We start from the raw sequence: 21202 nt of genomic DNA on the forward strand, positions 1-21202 counted from the left end.
CCTGCAACACTGGGGTATGTCTGTGGGAGGGGTTGGGGAGGGGAGGGGTGTCCCGTGGTGTGGCAGCAGGGAGGATACAGCTCCCTGGAATGTGTCTGAGTAAACAGGAAGGACAGCGGCCCCACGCCCTTTGGGGTGAGCAGCCTCCCTGGGTCCCCTGCACTCTAGCAGGTTCTCCCTCCCTCGCTGCACTTTCCAGGACAAACAGTTGAGTGAGCTGGGGCCCCGGGGCTGTGCGCCAGAAAGGAGGAGCCGAAATGGAGAAGTGGTAGTGTTCCGTGGGGACGGGATTGGATGTTGAACATCTTTTTAGCCTTGAACTGGAGAAGACTGAGGCTTTAGGGTCCAGTTGAAAGAAAAGGACAAGAGCAGATCTGGCAGAAATGGCTGTGCTTTCTGATTAGCAGGAAGGGGAGCAGGACAAAGAGTGAGAGACCAAATCTCACTCAACCTGTGGGGATCCCCACCAGCGGCTCCTGTCCAGCAGTGCCTCTGACTCCCTCAGGAGTGCCCTGGGTCAGCTAGAGGGTGTGGGCTGGGCCTGGGCTCAACGCCCGGATGACTGGACAGGAGCCACCTGGGCCACAAGCCCAGGCCTGGAGGGGAAAGAACTTCACGTGTCCAGTCAGGCTCCCCCCTCTCCATTGCTGTGTTTGGGGTGAAAACAGAGTAACTGTGGCAACCTAGAGGGCAGCCCGGGCTCCTCAGCCAGCACCTCCTGTCCCAGGGTCCCTTAAGCCTTATCCAGCCCTATTCTTAGTAGATGTTCTTGCTGTGTGACTCTAAGCCTTAGTTTCCGCATCTGTTTAATGGGATGTCTCGACCCGCTTTTCATTTTTGATGTGAGGGAGAAAGATACTGTTCAGTGTCTGGTTTGTAGCAGACACACTTTTCTTGCCTCTGCTCCTTGCTTCATTTGCATTGTCCTTTTCTCCTCTGGTCTTTTCCCGGAGTCCATCATTGTTTCATCGTCCCATTGCTCTTCCTCTTTCCTGACCCCAGCTCAGGAAAGTACTTGAAATGCTGCCATCTCAGACCGGGGGCTCTGGGGTGGGGCATGTGGCTCTTCTGGCTGAGTGGCAAGGGACAGCTGTACTTTGCTATGAATTGGGAGACCCTTGGTGGAGAGAGTGTGTGGTAAGAAGGATAAGAGGCGAAGAGGGTGGGTATGCCTTGGGGGTGAGGCAGAGCCGTCTCTGGGCCTATGAGGACCTCCAGCCACAGCCCTCATCCAAGGCTCACCTCAGCCTGCCAGCCGCCGTCACTCCTGTACCTCCTGTGGGCCCCTCCTGTCACAGGCCCACCTCGTCTTTCTGGCCTGCCGCTTTCCTTCCTCAGGACCTTGCCTTTTGTTCTGATCACCCCTGACCCATTGTCTCCTCCTCCTCACCCCTGACCCATTGTCTCCTCTACTCTTTTCTCTAGATTTCTTTCCCGCCTTTCTTTGTCCTCTCCCCCCACCCCCACAGATCATCACCTCCTTTTGACCCATTATTCTTTGTTCGTCTTTTTGTTTCTTGCTTTATGTTTTTCCTTCCTCCCCTTTTGCTTCATTCTCTTCTCTCTCTTTTCTGGGTCTCCTCACCTCCTGCTGAGCCTGTGCTACCTCCTCCCTTTGCCCGTCCCCCTGCCCCCATTTCCCTTTCCACTGCTTTGTCCACATTCCTTGTCCCTGTCCGTGACTTCCTCTCTTCTCCCGCTTCAGTCTTTCCCCCCTCACTTCCCGCTCCAGCCCTCTGTGCTCTCCAGCTGCGGGGGCCAGCATTTGAGAGCCTAATGTTTGCCTCATCGTTGCGCTATGGCTTCTGGATACAGCACATCTGGATTCCGGGGCCCAGATGTGGGGTTGCCACAGCGACCTCAGTCCCTCTGGTAAATATGGGCGCCTGCCCGCCCCAGAGCAGAGAACAAAACAATTGTGTGACTTTCTTTTGTCATGAGATAGAAATGTCCTTCCTCCTCCCTTCTCCCCACACCCATGTCTGCAGGCAAAGGAAGTTCTGAGGGTCCAAATCTTTCTCCCTGTGGCTCTTGGCTCCATTCAGCCCGAGTCTCTTAGTTCTTTCCCATCTTCATCTCAGTCAGTTTTTTCTCCCCATGTTCCCTTTCCTCTCCATCTCCCAGCCCCAAATCTCAGTGAAATGTTGACCCCCCTGTCTCATACTTGGCAGTTTCTTCTCACTGAATCGATATACTAACAATACAGAAAGACGTTTTAAAAATCCAGATCGTCCGCCCTTCCTTCTCAGACAAGTCCTTCCAGGACCCCCTTTATCTGCGTGTGCCTCCAAGTCTTCAGTCATCCCAGGGTTCCTCTTCGGGGAGGGAGCCACAGGCTTTGGGATCGGAGAGCCTGGGTCCAGGCCTGCCTGCGCCACCACTAGCCAGGTCCCTGGGAAGTCGCTGTCTCTGAGCCTTCGTTTAACCAGGTGCCCACACTGCAGGGAGCCGCCTCCTTTGTAGGAGGCTCCTGGACAAATGCTCTCTGTCTTCGCCCTCTGGGACTGCTTCCTTGGGTCACAGCTCCTGGTCAGTCTTCCTTCCCTCCTCATTTTTCAGGTCCTTGCCCTTAATTTGCCCTTACTTTTTGTCTTTTTTCCCTTCTCCCTGTCTTTCCCTTTCCTTCCTGTCTGTGTCTTCTGTCCCTTATCCTCTTGAGGTCAGGACAGGAACTTGGAGGTTCGTCCAAGGATGGAAGCTCCGAGCTGAAGACACACCTGGACTGAGGGTGCAGAGCACAGCCAGAGCATGTGGACAGTTCTTGACAGCACCCCCTTTCTAAGCCTGTCGTCCGGAACCCCTCAGAGGACACAACCCTGTTCTGACCACTGGGCATCCCTGCCCCCACACCCGGGGTTCCCTACCAGGCACTCCCCATCTTTCTTTCCCAGTCCTTTCCCAATTCAGTGGTTTGTTTTTGTTTGTTTATTTTTTTAATAAGAGAAAGTGTATTAGAAAGTTACAGAGGTAGAAGTGAGCCGGCTGTGTGGGCTCAGGAAACAAAGAAGCAGAAGAAGGGCACTGGGAACTTAGGAGAAAGGCAGAGGCTGTGTGCCAGGAGGGAAGGCAAGAGGGGTGGGGAAGGCTCAGGCGGCCCCCTGGGGCAGGGGGTGGGGGGCGGGGAGAGCATGCCTGAGGATTCTGAATTGAGGAGCACTTACCAGGCCCCTGCCCTGTGCAGGAAGACCTGGTGCTTTCCCTATGAGATGCAACCGTTTGAGACATGAATTCCTGGGGAGACAAGCCTGAAATTCAGGGGCCTTGAAATTTTTATCCCCCTGGGTTTCAAATCCAGGGGAATCAAATTTTACGCAGCGATTATCTCAGAGCCTGGAATTATGTCTGTCAAGCTTCCAGTGGCTTTCTCAAATGCCTCGTAAGCTTGTGCATGCCTAGAATCCTGCACTCCTCTCTGAGATGGCCGGCATCCCATCTGTGCTCAACAGTGGACTTCCAGGACACCCCAGGACCATCCTTCTAGCTCCTGCTCCTCTCCAGGGTCTCTTGGCCTTTCTCTGGGCAACTATACTTATGGTGGCCATACTTCCCAAATAATAAAACCAAAATATGCAGCACAGAACCAAAAACATGGGTAGGACCATGGGACAGAATTACTGAGATCGGGGTATTGGAGAGAACCGTCCTCTGTGCAGCTGCCTCTCCCTGTTGTGCTGCTTCGAACCTCACCCTGGCTCTGCTTTCCCCTACGCGGCCCAGAGATCTCCGGGAAGCTGTGGGGGCTTCGGGCCAAGGCAGCGGAAGGAAGCTGCGCCCAGCTCCATCCAAGATTCTGACTTCGTTTTCCCCATCAAAGCCAGGAAAAAAACCCAAAACACCAAGACACCCTTGTGAGAGCCCATCCGAGCCTGTCCCCAGCCCCAGGGAGTTCACCGGTCACCCGTTCGAGCTCAGTGTGCCCTGACCCAGGAACACCACACACCTGTAACCAGGCTATGGACAGCTGTGCCCCAACCCCAGTGGCAGAATCAGGCACACACAGGCTCCTGTGTGTCCCTTTCACTTGTGATTTTGGCAGTGTGCTCAGCAGTGAGCTGTGTAACGGGGCAGGAGAACTCTTCTCACTGAAACCTGGTGTGGCGTTTCCCTCAGCCTGGCTCTCCTGCGTCAAGTCTCCGCTGTAGCCCCTCATCAGGGCAACGAGCACGTGGGAAAAGGAGGCCAGAGAGACAGCCAGGGGCCCGATGTGTGTCTGATGCCCACCCTCTAGTATTGGTCTTCGAATCTCTGCCTGACATCCAAGTACCCTTCTCCAGCCCCCAACTCACCCTATCTTGCTTTTCCTTCCCTGTAGCCGCCAGACATTGGACCCTTCTGCTTTTTCCTCATACCTGCCTCTGGCTCTCCATAAACCTTCCTTCTAACTTTCAGGCTTCTCTTCCCTGTCTTTCCTGAACCCCAACTGCCTTAGGAAATCTTGTACGTCCTGGTGTTCAGCCAGTGCCCAAGCCTCATCTGCCATTAGTCTAGAAATTTGTTGAAGTGGAGAGTAAAAGGGGAGGGGCAGTGATCTGATCGGAGAAGAGGTGGATTGAGCAAGGCAGGCAGGAAAGGCAGCGCAGGGCAGGGGAGCACAGAAGGGAGACCACCTTCCACCAGGCAGGATGCAGGTGGGAACAATGGGCAGGGTGGGGACAAGTAGTCCCTGAGAAGGCTCCACGCTGGGGAGGGAAGTTTCCTCCTGCCCCATGTCCCCAGGAGAGAATTGGTGCGGGACAGGAGCGGTGCTAGCACCACACAGATGGGGAGCAGTGTGGCAGCTGGGCAGAGATGGGGGGGTGCAGGGAAGGAAGAGAGGGGCTGTCTGTGGGGAAGGTCATTGGTAGGAGAGAGCAGGAGCAATAGGTGGAGAAATGGGTGGGGCGGGTGGGAGAGCACAAGCGTGGGGAGGATGTCAACTTAGGCAAAAATTAGGCTGGGGAAGAAAAGTAAGAATGGGATGGGGAAGAGATGAAGGAGGTAGGAACAGGGATGGAGGGGGCAAGATGAGGGTGTTGGACTCCGTGATCCCAGACAGAGGGGTTCAGTGGTGAGTCGGGAGGAGAGGAGGGGCATGTGATGACTTTGGAGGGCCTGGAGGGGTGGGAGGACCTGCTGTATCTCCGCTCCCCTCCCTGACCTCATAACTGGTCCTCCCCTTCTCCTCCCCCTGCTCGCTACAGCCTCCCTCCTCCTCACTGTTGGCTGCCTAGATAGACGGGCTGTGGCTCAGTGAGCCCCACTGCAGGGAACAAGCAAGGGACACCCAGGAGCTCAGGGCAGCCAAGGGGAGCCAGGCTGCCAAAGGGGAGCCCACCCTGCCCTGCCCTGAGGGCCCACCTCCTGAGGCTGGGGACAGAACAGGTGCATAGGCACTGCAGCTGCTCGTTGCCCAGGTAAGGAACAGAGTTCTGGGGAGACCAAGGGAAGAGTCGGGCGACATGGGGCTCTCTCCTATCTCTACACCCCAGGCAAAGTTTGGCACAGTCACTCTCGAGGGACCCTCCCCCCCCAGCAGGGACTTTCTGTTGGTTCAGTGGAAATAGGACTGTGCACTGGGGGCTGCACTCCCTGGGGAGGGAACACCTGCGAGGAAGGTTAGCGCCCGGGTGGAGGGGTGGACCGGATCGAGTGGTAGCATCTGGGCGAAGGTGGTTATCGGTTAAATACGGTCTGGGCCCCAGAGGTGCTGGAGGAAAGCAGAGGCTGGCTAAGCTGGTGGAACCCCAAGTGCTCTGCCTAGAGCAGCCGAGCCAGACAGAGCTCAGGAAGGTGCCAGAGAAAGCTTCTTTGGTTATCCAGATGGCGACTGCCAGGTGATAGCACCTGGGTGGCAGGGCCTGGGAGGGAGGGCAGGGCTGGGGGTCTTGAGCCTTTAGGAAATGCTAGAATGGAGCAGAGTCGGGATTCCCAGGTCTGAGACGGGCAGAGAGCCTGCAGAGAGGATCCTAAAACTTGTTTTTGGCCGAGAACTCTGCACCCATGACTCATGGTTCAGCTGGGCTGGGATGACTGAGAGATGCCTCTAGGGGCACGATCCCCTTCCAGGCTCCCCTGCGTCTGTCTCTCTGAACCTCCCTCCCCCCATACACGTGACACACCCCGGGTGGGGCGGGCGGGCCCCTTATCTTGCCTGGAAAGAATTTCATGGCTTGGAAACAACTGGAAATGAACTGAGGAATTACTGGGAAGCGACTCGGAAACACCAAACACCGCAGCTGCTGTCTGTCCTTTTTCAGTCTCTGCCCACTGCCCAGATCCCCAGCCTCTTCCCCTCCTCCCCAGTCCAGCCTCCAAATTCCTGGGGACCTAGCACCTCAATTCCTCAAACTTCCTTGCCCTTGAGTCCTGGTCACTCAGTGCAGGACCAAACCTGCTTTCCTGTCTCTCACAGTCCCTGCTCTGGGGGTTGGGGGTGGTTTGGAAATCCTGTCTCTTAATGTTTCCATTTGCTGGCCAATTAGCTCCCCAGAATATGGGACATCGGATCCCCCAACATGGCCCTGCCTGGCACCTTTTTGCCAGCTGGTTCCAACTCGATATTTGAATCCCCTTCATCTCCCTCCTATCCCTCACGTTCCTGGAATCCTTCTACCTCCACCCCTCATGTGGCATGAGTGGGAAAGGGAGGTACGGGGGCATCTCTCATGGAACATCCTTCATGGAAGCCAGCCTCTCCCCACCTCTGGGGAGCTACAGTCCCTGGTGAGTGGAGTGTCAGAGTTGGCCACAACGTGAATACCCTGCACACTGAGTCACGGCTTAGGAACATGCCCCAACCCCTGCCAGCCCTCCAGCCGTAGGGAGGATACCAAGAGGGAGAAGCCACGTCCCCCTCCCCAGCAGTGCAATTGGGGCATGAAGGTGGAAACACAATGGACACTAAATACTCCTTGCTTTTCTAGTGCTGAGAGAAGAGGAGAACTCCCAGGAGCCGGAAGTAGGGACTGGAGGGTGGTGGTGATAGGGCAGGAGAGGTTGGGAAGGAGGCTCTGGAGGTGTGGCCGGTGGGGGCTGCTCCTGTGAGGAGGAGACCAGCCTCTCTGCTTTCCAACTACAGGGAAAGACATGAGATCCATTTGCGGGGAGGGTACCCGACAACTCCCAAAGGCCTCCAGAGGAGCGGGCCCCTGGTAGCCTTGTTCCCCCTCAAGAAGGGCCTCCCGTTTGGTTCTCCTCAATCCAGCTCAGTTCTTTGACTCACACAGCTACCTTCTGAGCCAAGGAGAAATCAGTGCTCTGAGCATGGAGGACCATGAAGGGCAGATTGCATGTGTGTGCAAAGATGCAGGCTATTTTTGTATTTGTGGATGAGTACACAAGTGCATGTATATTGTGTGCCTGCACCCACCCTGTGATTTTCATGGCCTTAGACACAGGGTGACAGGATTTTTTTTTTAAGATTTTATTTATTCTCAGAGAGATGGGAAGGGAGGGAGAAAGAGAAACATCAATGTGTGGTTGCCTCTCATGTGGCCCCCACTGGGGACCTGGCCCGCAACCCAGGCATGTGCCCTGATTGGGAATTGAACTGGGGACCCTGTGGCTCGCAGCCCGCACTCAATCCACTGAGCTACACCAGCCAGGGTGACAAGATTTGATGGTAGGTACTCGCCTCCTACCAAGGCTACACCCAAGCTGAGAGACAGGATGCAGGGCCCAAGGAAGGGCAGCTCTCTGCGTGCCAGGCCTCTGCCTGGGCTTTCTCGGGCAGCGTGCTCTCAGTGCGCAAATGTTCCGTCTGTTGCCCGGCTCCCTTTCATCTTTTGTGGGCTGGTGGCCCTGTGAGGTGGCCAGTGGTCTCATTGCTTTATTTCATTCCTGTAACACTCCTTTTCCTCAGACCTAGAGGAGAAGTTTAAGAGCAGGAAGCCGGTAGATGTGTGCGTGTGGGAGAAGGGTGCAGGCACTGCGCACCGCCCTCCTCTCCAGTCAGCGTTTCCACCCCTCCCCCTGCCCTTGTTTCTCCAGCCTCTCAGGTCTAGAAGAGCCACAGTCCACACCTCTCTTTAACCCTTGTCCTGAGTGGAACTTGGGCCACCCCCTGCACACTCCCATTTTCCAGGGCCCTCTCCTGGCTCACCCTGAGCAACCACCGTCTTGCCTCCAAACCTTTCCCTGTGCTCCTCAGTGCTCGCCTCAGTGAATTCCACAAACAGACACAATTGGGTAGCCAACACCTTGATCCAGGCATAAGACATTCTTTTTGTTTTTTAAAGATTTTATTTATTTTGAGAAAGAGAGGAAGGAGAAAGAGAGGGAGAGAAACATGAATCAGTTACCTGCTCTGACTGGACCCAGCGAACCTGCAGCCCAGCCATGTGCCCTGACTGGAAATAGACTCGAGCTTCTGCTTTGTAGAACAATGCCCATCGAACTGAGCCACTCAGGTCAAGACAAAATAGGACATTCTTAGCACCCCAGAATTTCCCCACCATGCCCCAGAGACTTGTAATTTGTACTTCTCACTTGTAACACTGCAGTTTAGTGTTGTCGCTCCTCAAACTTCACATAAATAGAATTTTTCAGCATGTTCTCATTTGTGTCTGACTGCGTGTTGTCAGTCCTATATTAATGAGCTCCATCTATGTGGATGCATACAGCTGTGGTAGTCTCATTGCTTCATTTCATTCCACTGTGCGAATAATCCACTTTATGTAATCCAGTCCACTGATGTGAGACATTCGGGTAGTTCCCAGTTTGAGGCCATTATGAGTAGTACTGTTATGGTCAGTGTTTCCTTGGAGTGGAATTGCTGGGTCATAGCATTTGCATATAGTGTCTGTAGAGTCTGCCAAACAGTTTTCCAAAGTGTTTGTACCGTCTGGGTCTTCCAGGATCCGCACCTGGCTGGCACTCTCCCCCAGCTGCTGTTCCTAACCATCTTCCAGTCCCAGACACCCCGGGTCCTAACCCTGACCTTGGTTTTATCCTTTGTTTCAGCTCTGAAGGTAGTCTTGGGCTTAAATTGAACTTTTCATTCAATCATATAGTCAGTAAATATTTATTGAGCACAGATGCAGCCAAGAAATAAACACAGGTGCCATGCTGCCACCACGGACTTTACAGGCAAGTGGGCAAGACAGAGTGTGGATAAGATAGTAATGACATCTCACAAGTAAATCTATGATTACAAAATGTTACAAATGCTGCAAATGAGGGTTGCATGGTTCTGTGATGTCACATGGTAGTGGGACCTGACCTGGGCAGGAAAGCTTCCTGAGGAAGAAATGCAGGGCTGAGCCCTGAAGGTTGACAAGGCCAAGAGAGAAGGGAGGAGTGGGCCACATGGAGGGAACTGCATATAAGAAGGTCTGGGCTTGGGAGGAGGATGAGGAACTTTCAGAAGACCAGTGGGACTGGAATAGAGAGGGAGGGGAGTGTTGTGGTAGATGAGGTGGGAAGCGTCAGCAGGCCAGACGATGCAGGGCTGTCTGTCAGTGTTGGGAGAAAATTCAGAAGGGACACATTGCAGAGTCTTATTCGGGGGAGGGACATCCTAGTTGCCTTTTCAGAATTGTAAGGGGCAAGAGTGGGAGCAGAGGGACCAGCCAGGAGGCAACTTCAGTTGTCAAGCAAAAGGTGGATGGGATGCTGGACTATAACATTGGTAAGAGGGAGAGAAATAAGCAAACTGAAGAGACGTTCACAAGAAAACATGGGTAAATATGATGAAATATGATGATGTTGAATGGGCTGTTAGGTTTCTGGCTTATAAAACTGGATGAATGATGGGCCACGAGCTCAGTGGAAAACACTGAGAGTGGATGGGGTTCAGGAAGGGCCATCATGAGTTCCATTTCAGACATCCTGAATTTGGGGTGCTCCAGAGGAGATGCCAAGTAGGCAGTTGGATATATTGCTTGGAGTTAAGAGGAGATGATTTGTGCTAGTTTATACATTAGAGTGTACATAGGAAATTAAAGCCATGGGTCTGGAGGAAGGTATCTAGGTGGGTGACTAGAGCAGTAGGTCTCAACTCTGGCTGCACATACAATCACCTGGGGAGCTTTTAAAAAGCACTGAGTAAAATCCAGTGCTTCGGTCATTCTCGCCACATGTCAAGTGTTCAAGCCACGTATTTCTCCTGGCTACTGTATTGATAGCACAAATAGAGAATGTTCTTTTTTAATATATGTTATTGATTATGCTATTGCAGTTGCCTTAACTTCCCCCCTTTCCCCCCCTCCACCCAGCACCCTCCACTCGCTCAGGCAATCCCCACACCATTGTTCATGTCCATGGGTCAAGCATATAAGTTCTTTGGTTACTCCATTTTCTTTTTTTTAAAAGATTTTTAAAATTTATTTTTAGAGAGAGGGGAAGGGAAGGAAAAAGAGAGGAAGAGAAACATCAGTGTATAGTTGCCTCTCACACACCCCCATCCAGGGACCTGGCCCACAACACAGGCATGTGCCCTGACTGGGAATCAAACCAGCGACCCTTTGATTCCCAGGCTGGTGCTCAATTCACTGAGCCATACCAGCCAGGCCTCTATTTGTAATTCTTAATCCTCTCACCCCTTCACCCTTCCCCCCACACCTTTTCCCCTCTCTGGCAACCATCAAAAAGTTCTCTGTATATCTACAATTCTGTCTCTGTTCTTGTTTGCTTAGTTTATTTTTTAGATTCAATTGTTGATAGATATGCATTTATTGTTCAGTTTTGATCTTCTTTTTTCTTAAATGAGTCCCTTTAATAGTTCATACAATAATGGCTTGGTGATGGTGAACTTCTTTCATTTTTTCCTTGTCTTGGGAGCTCTTTATCTCCCCTTCGATTCTAAATGATAGCTTTGCTGGGTAAAACAATCTTGGCTGTAGGCCCTTGCTTTTCATGAATTTGAGTATTTCTTGCCAATCCCTTCTGGCCTGCAAAGTTTCATTTGAGAAATCAGCTAATGGTCTTAGGGGAATTCCCCTGTAGGTAACTAACAGCTTTTTCTCTTGCTACTTTTAAGATTCTCTCTTTATGTTTAATCTTTGACAATTTAATTATGATGTGTCTTGCAGTGGGCCTCTTTGCATCCATCTTGTTTGGGACTCTGTGCTTCCTGGACTTGCATGTCTATTTCTTTCACTAAATTAGGAAAGCTTTCTTTCATTATTTTTTCAAATAGATTTCCAACTTCTTGCTCTTTCTCTTCTCCTGGTACCCCTATGATGCAAATGTTCAAGTGCTTGAAGTTTTTCTAGAGGCTGCTTACTCTATCCTCTTTTTTTTGCATTTTTCTTCTTCTCGTGCCGATTGCTTGTTTTTTGCTTCCTTTTGTTACAAATCATTGATTCTTGCCTTCATCCACTCTACTGTTGTTTCCCTGTATATTGTTCTTTATTTCAATTAGTATATCCTTCATTTCTGAGTGGATCTATTTTATGCTTTTGAGGTCCTCACTAAGTTCCTTGAGCATCTTTGTAACCAGTGTTTTGAACTCTGCATCTGATAGATTGCTTACCTCCATTTTGTTTAGGTCTTTTTCTGGAGTTTTGATCTGTTCTTTCATTTGGGCCATGTTTCTTTGTCTCCTCATTTTGGCAGTCTCCCTGTGTCTGTTTCTGTGTATTAGGTAGAGCTGCTATGACTCCCTGTCTTGGTAAGTGTGGCCTAATGTAGTAGGTGTCCTATAGGACCCAGAGGCACAACATGCCCTATCACCCAAGCTGGGTACTTGAGGTGTACCCTTTATGTGGGCTGGGTACACCTTCCCCTTGCAGTTGACCCTTGTTTGCTGTTGTCAGGACAATGGGAGGGATTTACCCAGGCCATTCAGCTGCACGGACTGGCTGTGACCACTCACCGCCAACATCCACCTTCCATGGAGGATCAGCTGTGTAGAGGCATGGTAGTGGTGCTCCTGCTTGGTCTGTAGCTGTCCACTGGGTACATGGGGCAGGCTCTGGGGTTCCTGAATGATGAAGGCCAAGATCAGCCCTAGCCTGTGTTCTGCCCAGGGCTACCCTGCATGAGCTGTGACGCAATCTGAGAAGGCTGCTACTTGGTGAAGCCAAGCTGTTAATCTAGGTTGGCTGCTGCTAGTCCTGGGCCTGGGACCACTTAGCAAGAGGTACAGAGGTTAGGGGCTTACTGAGGCTAGCTGTTGCTTGTTTGATAGGGTTTAGGAAGTTATGAAGCATGGGTCAAGACCAGCCATTCATATGGAAAAATCATGGTTAACAGTGTGGGTGGGATGGAGCCTCAGGGGATCTCCAGGGTGGAATAAACAGTATTGGCCAGGTTGGTGGAGTCTCAGATACGGCACTCACCTGTCTGCCACCCTGTGTCTCCGTGGGGAGAAGGGCTCAGAAGAGGGACAATGGCCTCGGCCTGTGTCTCTGTCTGGGAGAAGGCTGTGCCCCAGCTTCCACCTTAATGCCAGATACTTCTGTTTCTCCCTGTGCGCCAGTGCTGTCTTTCAAGCTGCTTGCTGTACCAGTGCTGGAACTCACAGGGAGAGAGTCTGAGTAAGTTGGTGTGTACATTCTTTGAGGGGAACTGCTTGGGACTCTAGAAGTTTCTTCCAACTCAATCCCTGCTAGTTTTTGCAGCCAGATGTTATGGGGACTTTTCTTCCTGCACTGGAACCCTGGGCTGAGGGGCCTCGTGTGAGGCTGGGACTTCTCACTCCTGAAATATTCTTCCCCAATTTTTATCCACCACAGGTGGATGTGGGACCAGACTAATCTGCATTTCTGCCCCTCCTGCAAATCTGGACAGATGTGGTTTCTCTAATTCTGTCGGTGTCAGACTTCCATTCAATTTGATTTCTGATGGTTCTGATCGATATTTTAGTTGTAATTTTGATATGGTTGTGCGAGGAGGTGAGCCATGTTTACCTATGCTGTCATCCTGACCAGAAGTCCAGGAGTAGAGAATGTTTTAAAATGGAAAATGTGGTCAACAGTGTGTAGTGATTTTGACAGATATCAAGTAAGATAAAGAAAAATATCTCCTAGATTGTGACACTGAGGTAGATCATGGGGAGACCTTGGAGAGGGCTGTGTGGTGGGCTGAAGGAGGTGTAGAAGCCAGATGAGGGTGGGTTTGAGGCATTTGTGGGGTAAGGGGGAAATAGAAACATCTAAGTACAGTTAATTCTTTTGACAACTGTGGCCATGAAGTAGAGGATAGAGATATGTGGTGGCTGGAGGGAATATGAGGTTGGGGAAGGCGTTTTGTTTTATTTTGAGGTATAACTTTCATACTGTGACATGCACAAATTTTAAGTGTGTAGCCCAATTTTTGAATAGGTATACATCTGTTTACCACCCAGATCAATGTGCAGAACATTTCCAGAAATCCCCCTTGTAACTCCTCCCAGTCATTATCATCCTTGAAAGTAATCCCACCGTATCTTCTAAAACCAATGATTTTCTTTTAGAACCTGATATAAATAGCATCATTCAAAATGGTTGTGTGTATGTGGTTTCTTTTGTGCAGCATTGTGTGAATGAAAACTGTTCACGCTGTCCGGTGTGGCCAGAGGGTATTTCATTGCTGTACAGTATTCCGTTGTATGACAGTGCCTCAATTTATGTCTCCATTTTACTGTTTATGGATGCTTGAGTTCTTTCCAGTTTTGACTGGTATGAATAAATCTCATGAACATTTCCATACATCTTTTGGAGGATATGCAGTCATTTCTATTGGATATTTACCAAGAAGTAGAATTGCCAGGTTACGGGCTATGTGCTTTAGTTAGTAGATACTGCCAGTTTTCCAAATGCAGGGGTGTCAAACTCATTTTCACGGGGGCCACATCAGCCTCACAGCTGCCTTCAAAGGGCCAAATGTAATTTTAGAACTGTATAAATGTAACTACTCCTTAACAGCTAAGCAAGAGCTCGCCAGGTAGAAACAAGGTGCCGACAGAGGAAGCAAGGTGGAGGGTGGGATTCAGCCCTCGGGCCTTGTGTTTGCCGCCTGTGCTCTAATGTGTGCTGGTTTTGTCAATAGATGAGAGTTCCAGTAGCTTCACGTGCTTGCCAATATTGAGCAATGGCAGTTCCTTTCATTGTAGCCACTCTGGTGGGTATTTGATGACATCTCATTGTGGTTTTAATTTTCATTTCACTGATTACTAGTGATGCTATTCACCTTTTTGTGTTTCTTGGGGCCCTTTGGATACTGAACTTTGGAGATACAGGATATCTTTTTATTTTTTATTTTTTATTTATCTTTAGAGGGGAAGGGAAGGAGAGAGGGAGAGAATGTCAATGTATGGTTGCCTCTCATGGGTCCCCTGCAGGGAACTGGCCTGCAACCCAGACATGTGCCCTGACTGGTAATTGAACCGCAATCCTCTGGTTTGCAGGCCCACGCTCAATCCACTGAGCTACACCAACCAGGGCAGGATATCTTATCTGGAGTACCTGTTTAAGTCTTTTGCCAATTTAAAAAACTAGGTTGCCTGCCTTTTACTTGTCTTTGTTTTGAAGTTCTTTATTTTAGACTTTAAACTCTTTTCTCTATTTTTTTCTGACATATTGCACACAGTCGAGCCTTGAGCAGGGTGGAGCGGAGCTGTGTGGGTCAGTTGGAAAGAATCTGTATGTCAGAGGGACCTGCGCAGTTCACTCAGCCCCGCTGTGTTCCGGGTCAGCTGCATTTTCTCACAGAAGCTGCATTTCTGTGGCTTTCCTTCTTATTTTCTTAATGATGTCTTTTGATGACCAGAAGAAGTTATCAGTTTCAGTGGGGTCCAATGTATCAGTCTCTTTTTTTATGGTTAAATTTTGTGTGGTTAGGTGTTAAGGAAATCTCTGCTTACTCTGAGGTCATAAAGATATTCTATATTTTCTTCTGTAAGATATTCTTAAAGTTATTGGTTTATCTTTCAGAGTTAGGTCCATCAGATTTATTCAAATTAATTTCTGTGTGTGGACGTAAGGTAGAGAGATAGGTGGCTTTTCCATACGCATTTTCAGTTGACCAAGCACCACTTACCAAAGAGACCATTTGTTCCCTCTTACTGTAGTTAGCACTTTGTCATACGTGTGGGTCTGTTTCTGAACCCTGTTCTGTTGTGTCTCCCAGTGCCTTTATAATAAGTTTTGATACTTGGTAATGTAAGTCCTGAGGAAAAGGGCTTTTTGAAAACTGGGAGCTCATATAATAGCCAATGGGAAGGATCTAGTTGAGCAAAGTGAGTGATGAATAAGAGAGGGGACACTCTGCACCTGGAGGCTGCTGAGAAGCTAGTAGGAGCTGGGATGCAGGTGCTCATGGAAGGCTTGGCCTTGGATACTCACCCACGGATCATCCAACATGAATGTGTTAGTCGGCTCCTTGTGTGCCAGGCCCAGGCACATAGTCGGGCACTTCCATGGAATTCCCATTCTAGTAGCAGGAGAGAGAGAACAACCAAGTGTCCTCACAGATAACTCAGGCAGCTGCGAATGCCATGAAAAACTAAGTGGGATACTATGGTAGAGAGTAAGGGGAGACTGCTCCAGCTGGGCAGCAAGGAAGGCCTCTAGGTGTCAATGACGTATGAGTTAAGATCTGAACAGGAAGGAGCCCATCTTTAAGAGCTGAGTGAAGAGCATCCCAGACAGAGGAAATATATAGCACAAGGTCCTTAAGCTAATAATGCAAGTCTGTGGTGTCCGTGGAACACACAAAGGACCCGTGTGGGTGGAACAGTAAAAAGAGATGGGGAGCAGGATAACAAGTAACATTAGAAAGTGAGTGGGACAGCAAATCTCTCCAGGGGGGGATTCCTTAGGGTTGAGTTAAATGTGGATTTTTACACACATGTTGAGTTGGGTTGAGTTGTGGGTGGTGGGACTGTTGTTAATGTGTGTGTTGGGGGGGGCATCTTGTCTTACCTGTGAAACTGCTCTCACACTTACCCTCTCTCCTTGCAGCCTCCTGAATGATGCCAGCCCGACACTCCCTAACCTCCAGTCTGGCTCTCCTGCTGCTGCTGGGCACAGTCAGAGCAGGGCCTTTCTCTTCACGCTCCAATATTACACTCCGTGCCCCACGACCCCCTCCTAAGCCAGGGGGCCGCACAGCAGAGCCAAGAGGGGCAAACCTCACTTCTCAGCTTTATGAGCACACTGTAGAAGGAGGGGAAAAACAGGTGGTGTTCACCCACCGTATTAACCTGCCCCCTTCAACTAGCTGTGGCTGTCCCCCGGGCACTGAGCCCCCTGTCCCTGCTTCAGAGGTGCAGGCCTTGAGGGTCCGCCTAGAGATCCTGGAGGAGCTGGTGAAGGGGCTCAAGGAACAGTGCACAGGGGGATGTTGTCCTGCTGCTGCCCAGGCTGGCACAGGTAAGCAAGTGACCACGGGGCGGGGTGGGGGGGACACAGAAAAAGAGGCAAGTGGAGCAGGTGAGTGGGCATCCCTAGTCTATAAAGGACCTGGGTATGAATTAGAAAAAGGTAACCCTTCCTCACCCTTGGGGGTGGTCAGTACAAACTTGGAGAGGGGAGAAACCTGGCAAGATGTCAGCTCCCTCCCCTTCTCCCTAGCATATGCTGGGGTTCTGGGAGACCACACATATTGACTAGGAGCAGCTGGAAGCTAAGATACCCTTATGAAATGAGGTTGATGCTCATGAAGGGGACAACTCAAGGGAGCACTATATGGACTCAGACTCTCCCCCAGAGAGACTGAGGCCCTCCTCCTGCTCTTGTTACAGGTCAGACGGACGTTCGTAGTCTCTGCAGTCTCCACGGCGTATTTGACTTGAGCCGCTGTGCCTGCTCCTGCGAGCCAGGCTGGGGTGGGCCCTCCTGCTCAGACCCTACAGACGCTGGGGTGTCCCCCTCCTCTCCACCCTCTGCTCCCGGGTCCTGCCCAGATGACTGCAACGATCAGGGGCGCTGTGTCCGCGGTCGCTGCGTGTGCTTCCCTGGCTACACTGGCCCCAGCTGTGGCTGGCCCTCCTGCCCCGGGGACTGCCACGGCCATGGGCGCTGTGTGCAGGGCGTGTGCGTGTGCCGGTTGGGTTTCTCTGGTGACGACTGCAGCCTGCGCTCCTGCCCTCGAGGCTGCAGCCAGAGGGGGCGCTGCGAAAATGGGCGCTGCGTGTGTAACCCCGGCTACACAGGCGAGGACTGTGCGGTAAAGAGCTGCCCCCGAGGCTGCAGCCAGAAGGGGCGCTGTGAGGAAGGGCGCTGCGTCTGTGATCCTGGCTACACTGGAGAAGACTGTAGCTCACGGACCTGCGCTTGGAACTGTGGCGAAGGTGGACGCTGCGTGGATGGCCGCTGCTTGTGCTGGCCTGGGTACGCGGGTGAGGACTGCAGCACACGGACTTGCCCGCGCAACTGCCGGGGCCGCGGGCGTTGCGAGGACGGAGAATGCATCTGCGACACCGGCTACAGTGGGGACGATTGCGGAGTCCGGAGCTGCCCCAGTGACTGCAACCAAAGGGGCCACTGCGAGGACGGCCGTTGCATGTGTTGGCCGGGGTACACGGGGCCTGACTGCAGTGGGCGTGCCTGCCCGCGCGACTGTCGGGGCCGCGGGCGCTGCGAGAATGGTGTGTGTGTGTGCAACACAGGCTACAGTGGTGAGGATTGCGGTGTGCGCAGCTGTCCTGGAGACTGTCGTGGCCGGGGTCGTTGTGAGAGTGGCCGCTGTGTCTGTTGGCCCGGGTACATAGGCCGGGACTGTGGAACACGCGCCTGCCCTGGCGACTGCCGAGGGCGCGGGCGTTGCGTGGACGGTCGTTGCGTGTGCAACCCAGGCTTCACAGGCGAGGACTGCGGCAGCCGTCGGTGTCCCGGGGACTGTCGTGGTCGCGGCCACTGCGAGGATGGTGTGTGCACATGCGACACAGGCTACGAGGGAGAGGACTGCAGCTTACTCAGCTGCCCAGGAGGTTGCCGAGGCCATGGCCAGTGCTTAGATGGACGTTGCATATGTGATGACGACTACTCAGGCGATGACTGCGGCGTGAGGCGGTGCCCGGCTGACTGCAGCCAGCGGGGCGTGTGCCAGGACGGTGTGTGCAACTGTTGGGAGGGCTACGCGGGAGAGGACTGCAGCCTCCGTACCTGCCCCTCCAACTGCCACCAGCGTGGCCACTGTGATGATGGGCGCTGTGTGTGCTACGCAGGCTACACGGGCCCCTCCTGCTCCACCCGCACCTGCCCGGCCAACTGCCAGGGCCGTGGGCACTGTGTGCAGGGATCGTGCGTGTGCCATGCAGGCTACAGCGGTGAGGACTGTGGACAGGAAGAGCCTCCTGCCAGCGCCTGCCCTGAGGGCTGCGGACCCCGGGAACTGTGCCGCGCAGGCCAATGTGTATGCGTTGAGGGCTTCCGAGGCCCGGACTGCGCCATCCAGACATGCCCCAAGGACTGCCGTGGCCGAGGAGAGTGTCATGAGGGCAGATGCATCTGCCAAGAGGGCTATGCAGGGGAGGACTGTGGAGAAGGTGAGCAGGCAAGCCTTCCCCAGTATACTGTCAGGGAGTGGGAATCTGAGCCAGTGGGAAGGCCCCACCCTGAGGCCTTGGAGCCCAGGGAGTTGGAGGAAGAGTAGAAGGAGGTTATATATGGGGGGAGTGGGGGAGTCACAGGAGCCAAGGAGCCAGTGTCCACCAGGGGCAGCAGAACCATGGGGCCATACCTGCAGGCAGGACCTGCTTCTAGATATCTTATGAGCAGGTTGAGGGCCACTTGGTTGCTTTTAGGGAGATTCTGTGTTCCTGCACGAAGGGGAAGCTGAAGGAAACCTGAGGCCTGATCAGACCTTTGCCAGCTTTGCCCCACCCCCAGAGAGCAGTGGGAACTGGGATTTACCGCTTCGTGTGCCCCCGAATAGGGGGCCTGTGATGATGGGGGTCAGGTGGGGCTGCCTTGGGCTAACCAGCTTCCCATATCCCATTCTCCTGGGCAGAGGTGCCAGCCATTGAGGGCATGAGGATGCACCTCCTGGAGGAGACGACGGTTCGGACAGAGTGGACCAGGGCTCCTGGCCCTGTGGATGCCTATGAAATTCAGTTCACCCCCACGGTGAGAGGCACACTCCAGGAGGGGACGAGAGGGTAGGACCAGGGTAGGGGCTGCACACCTCATGCAGGACATTCCAGGTAATTCGTGATTGAGTCCAGATATCTGGGTTCCTGAAGCCGCTGTAAAGTCTTTCTTGTCCTGCCCTACACAGGGTGCCGAGGGCCTTTGCAGCAGCTCCTGCTGGAACACCTCTGCTGACAGCGAGCTCAGCACTGTCTGAGGCTGTCCAGTCCTTTGGTGGTCATCATTGTCAGGCAGTTCTTTCTGTTACTGTTGAGTCCACATCTGGCCCACTCTAACATCCATCCAGCAGCCCTAGCTGGGCCTTCACCAGCAGTCAGAGTTGCTTGCCCTGCATCCTTCACCACAGCCTTTCAGGGATTTGGAAAGCCATCAGGTCACCCTTCATTCTCATGGGCAAAACCCATTGGTTCCTCCCCACCTTTTCCCTAGGACTTTGTTCTTGAATTCTTCACTTCTAGAGTTCTCTCTTCTAGTGCCTCCTGCTTTGTTCATTTGTCTCCAAAACATGAGTGCAGAGAGGAGGGGCCTCTGATGGATTCTGGAGACACTGCACTTTTCTCAGAGTTGACATATATTAACTTGCAGCCACACAGTCAGCTGTTTTGATCATATTTGTTTTTTGGTTTTAATTTCTATTTATTTATTTATTTATTTATTTATTTATTTATTTATTTTTAGAGAGATGGGAAGGGAAGGAGAAAGAGAAGGGGAGAAACATCAATGTGTGGCCTCTGGTGCACCCCCTACTGGGGACCTGGCTCACAACCCAGACATGTGCCCTGACTGGGAACCAAACCAGCAACTCCCTGGTTTGCAGGCTGGCACTCAATTCACTGAGCAACACCAGCCATGGCTGCTTATATTTGTTTTTTTAAATAACTTTTTATTGTAAAACTTATGTAGGCTTAGTGTGGGAACTTCAAAAAATATAGATAAGTAAGGAAAAAAGAAAGAAGAAGGAATGAACTATATACACTTTTTTTAGCCTAAATATAGGGCTTTGTAGTTGGCTCTGTTTCATGTAGTCTTTTCTGATTCGGGCCAAGCTGTCTAGGCTGGTGCAATAATTTTTAATCTGTGAAATGGTTCTTCTGCCTCCATGTCATCACTGCACTGCAAAGCATCCTTTCTCTGTCTCCTTCCAACATACACTTAAAATACTGGACGGGGGTACCCGAAGGACAAAGCCCTGTAGCCTCCCATCAGAGACCTCCCTTTGTGCAATACGAGCTTTTATGATGTGCTTGGTCTCCTAACTCCAAATCATCTCACATTTCTACTGTCCAATTCATGTTTTCCTGAATCATCCCACAACTGTCATAGCAGGTAGGCTATGTCACCCTCATCTCTGCCCAGCCAGAACTCTGGGAAAATAAATAACTCCCAGGGCGAAACCCTAGGAAGCCTCTGGGATGGAAGGAGCAGCTCGGAGAGGTTGTCATCCCCACCCCCAGTGCCTGGCTGTTCTTCTCATACCCCAGAGCCTGGGCCGTGCCATTTTCTGTCTCTCCTCACCCCCTGAGAGAAGCAGAGGTAGAAATCCCTACTTTGTTTTACAGCTAGGATATCTTGGATTTTTTTTCTTTCATTTAAAAAAAATTTTTACACCATGACCGGTGTGACTCAGTTTGTGGGGCCTTGTTCCACAAGGTGAAGAGTTGCCGGTTCAATTCCTGGTCAGGGCACATGCCTGGATCGTGGGTTCAGTCCCCTGTCAGGGCGTGTGCAAGAGGCAGCCGATTGATTTTTCTCTCCCTCTATTTTGCTCCCTCTCTTTCTCTCCCTTACCCTCTCTCTAAAAATAAATAAAATCTTACATTTTTTTTCCACTTGGCATAAGAACAATTTAATCACAAGACAAGAATTTGGCAACTAGACAAAAAATAAATAATTTTTGGCTGCTTCACACTAAACTAAGCACTGTTAACATTTTAAAGTGTTTCTTCCACTCTCTTCTCTGTGTGTATTATTTACATAGTTCTAATCTTGAGAGGGTGGGACTTTTAGAAGGAATTTTCCAAAGAAATTTGAGGGAAAGTGGAATTAAAATAAACACTTGAAATGGAAGGAGCATGCAGGGCAGCACCGCCTCCCGTTCTCAGTAGCACAAGCTCGCCCTTGGGTGTTCTCAAGAGGCAGGGCTGCCCAGTCGAAGTCTGAGGCTTCCTCCCTCACCACGGGGCTGGGCAGCGTCGAGCTGGCCTGAA

The 21202-nt window shown here is 51.7% G+C and overlaps 1 protein-coding gene across 1 annotated transcript in view; it reads left to right on the forward strand.

Annotated features, from left to right (window-relative positions):
* Positions 1-5163: 5163 nt before the first annotated feature.
* The window catches only part of TNXB (tenascin XB), a 64364-nt gene continuing 48325 nt past the window's right edge, over positions 5164-21202 (forward strand). Inside the window, 4 exon segments of the mRNA XM_053667493.1 lie at positions 5164-5393; positions 15864-16274; positions 16646-18391; positions 18856-18971. Coding sequence (XP_053523468.1) covers positions 15872-16274; positions 16646-18391; positions 18856-18971 — 2265 coding nt within the window. The 5' untranslated portion in view covers positions 5164-5393; positions 15864-15871.

This window comes from Artibeus jamaicensis, unplaced genomic scaffold, assembly GCF_021234435.1.
Source record: "Artibeus jamaicensis isolate MK-2021 breed Jamaican fruit bat unplaced genomic scaffold, CSHL_Jam_final contig_469, whole genome shotgun sequence".
Lineage (NCBI taxonomy): Eukaryota > Metazoa > Chordata > Mammalia > Chiroptera > Phyllostomidae > Artibeus > Artibeus jamaicensis.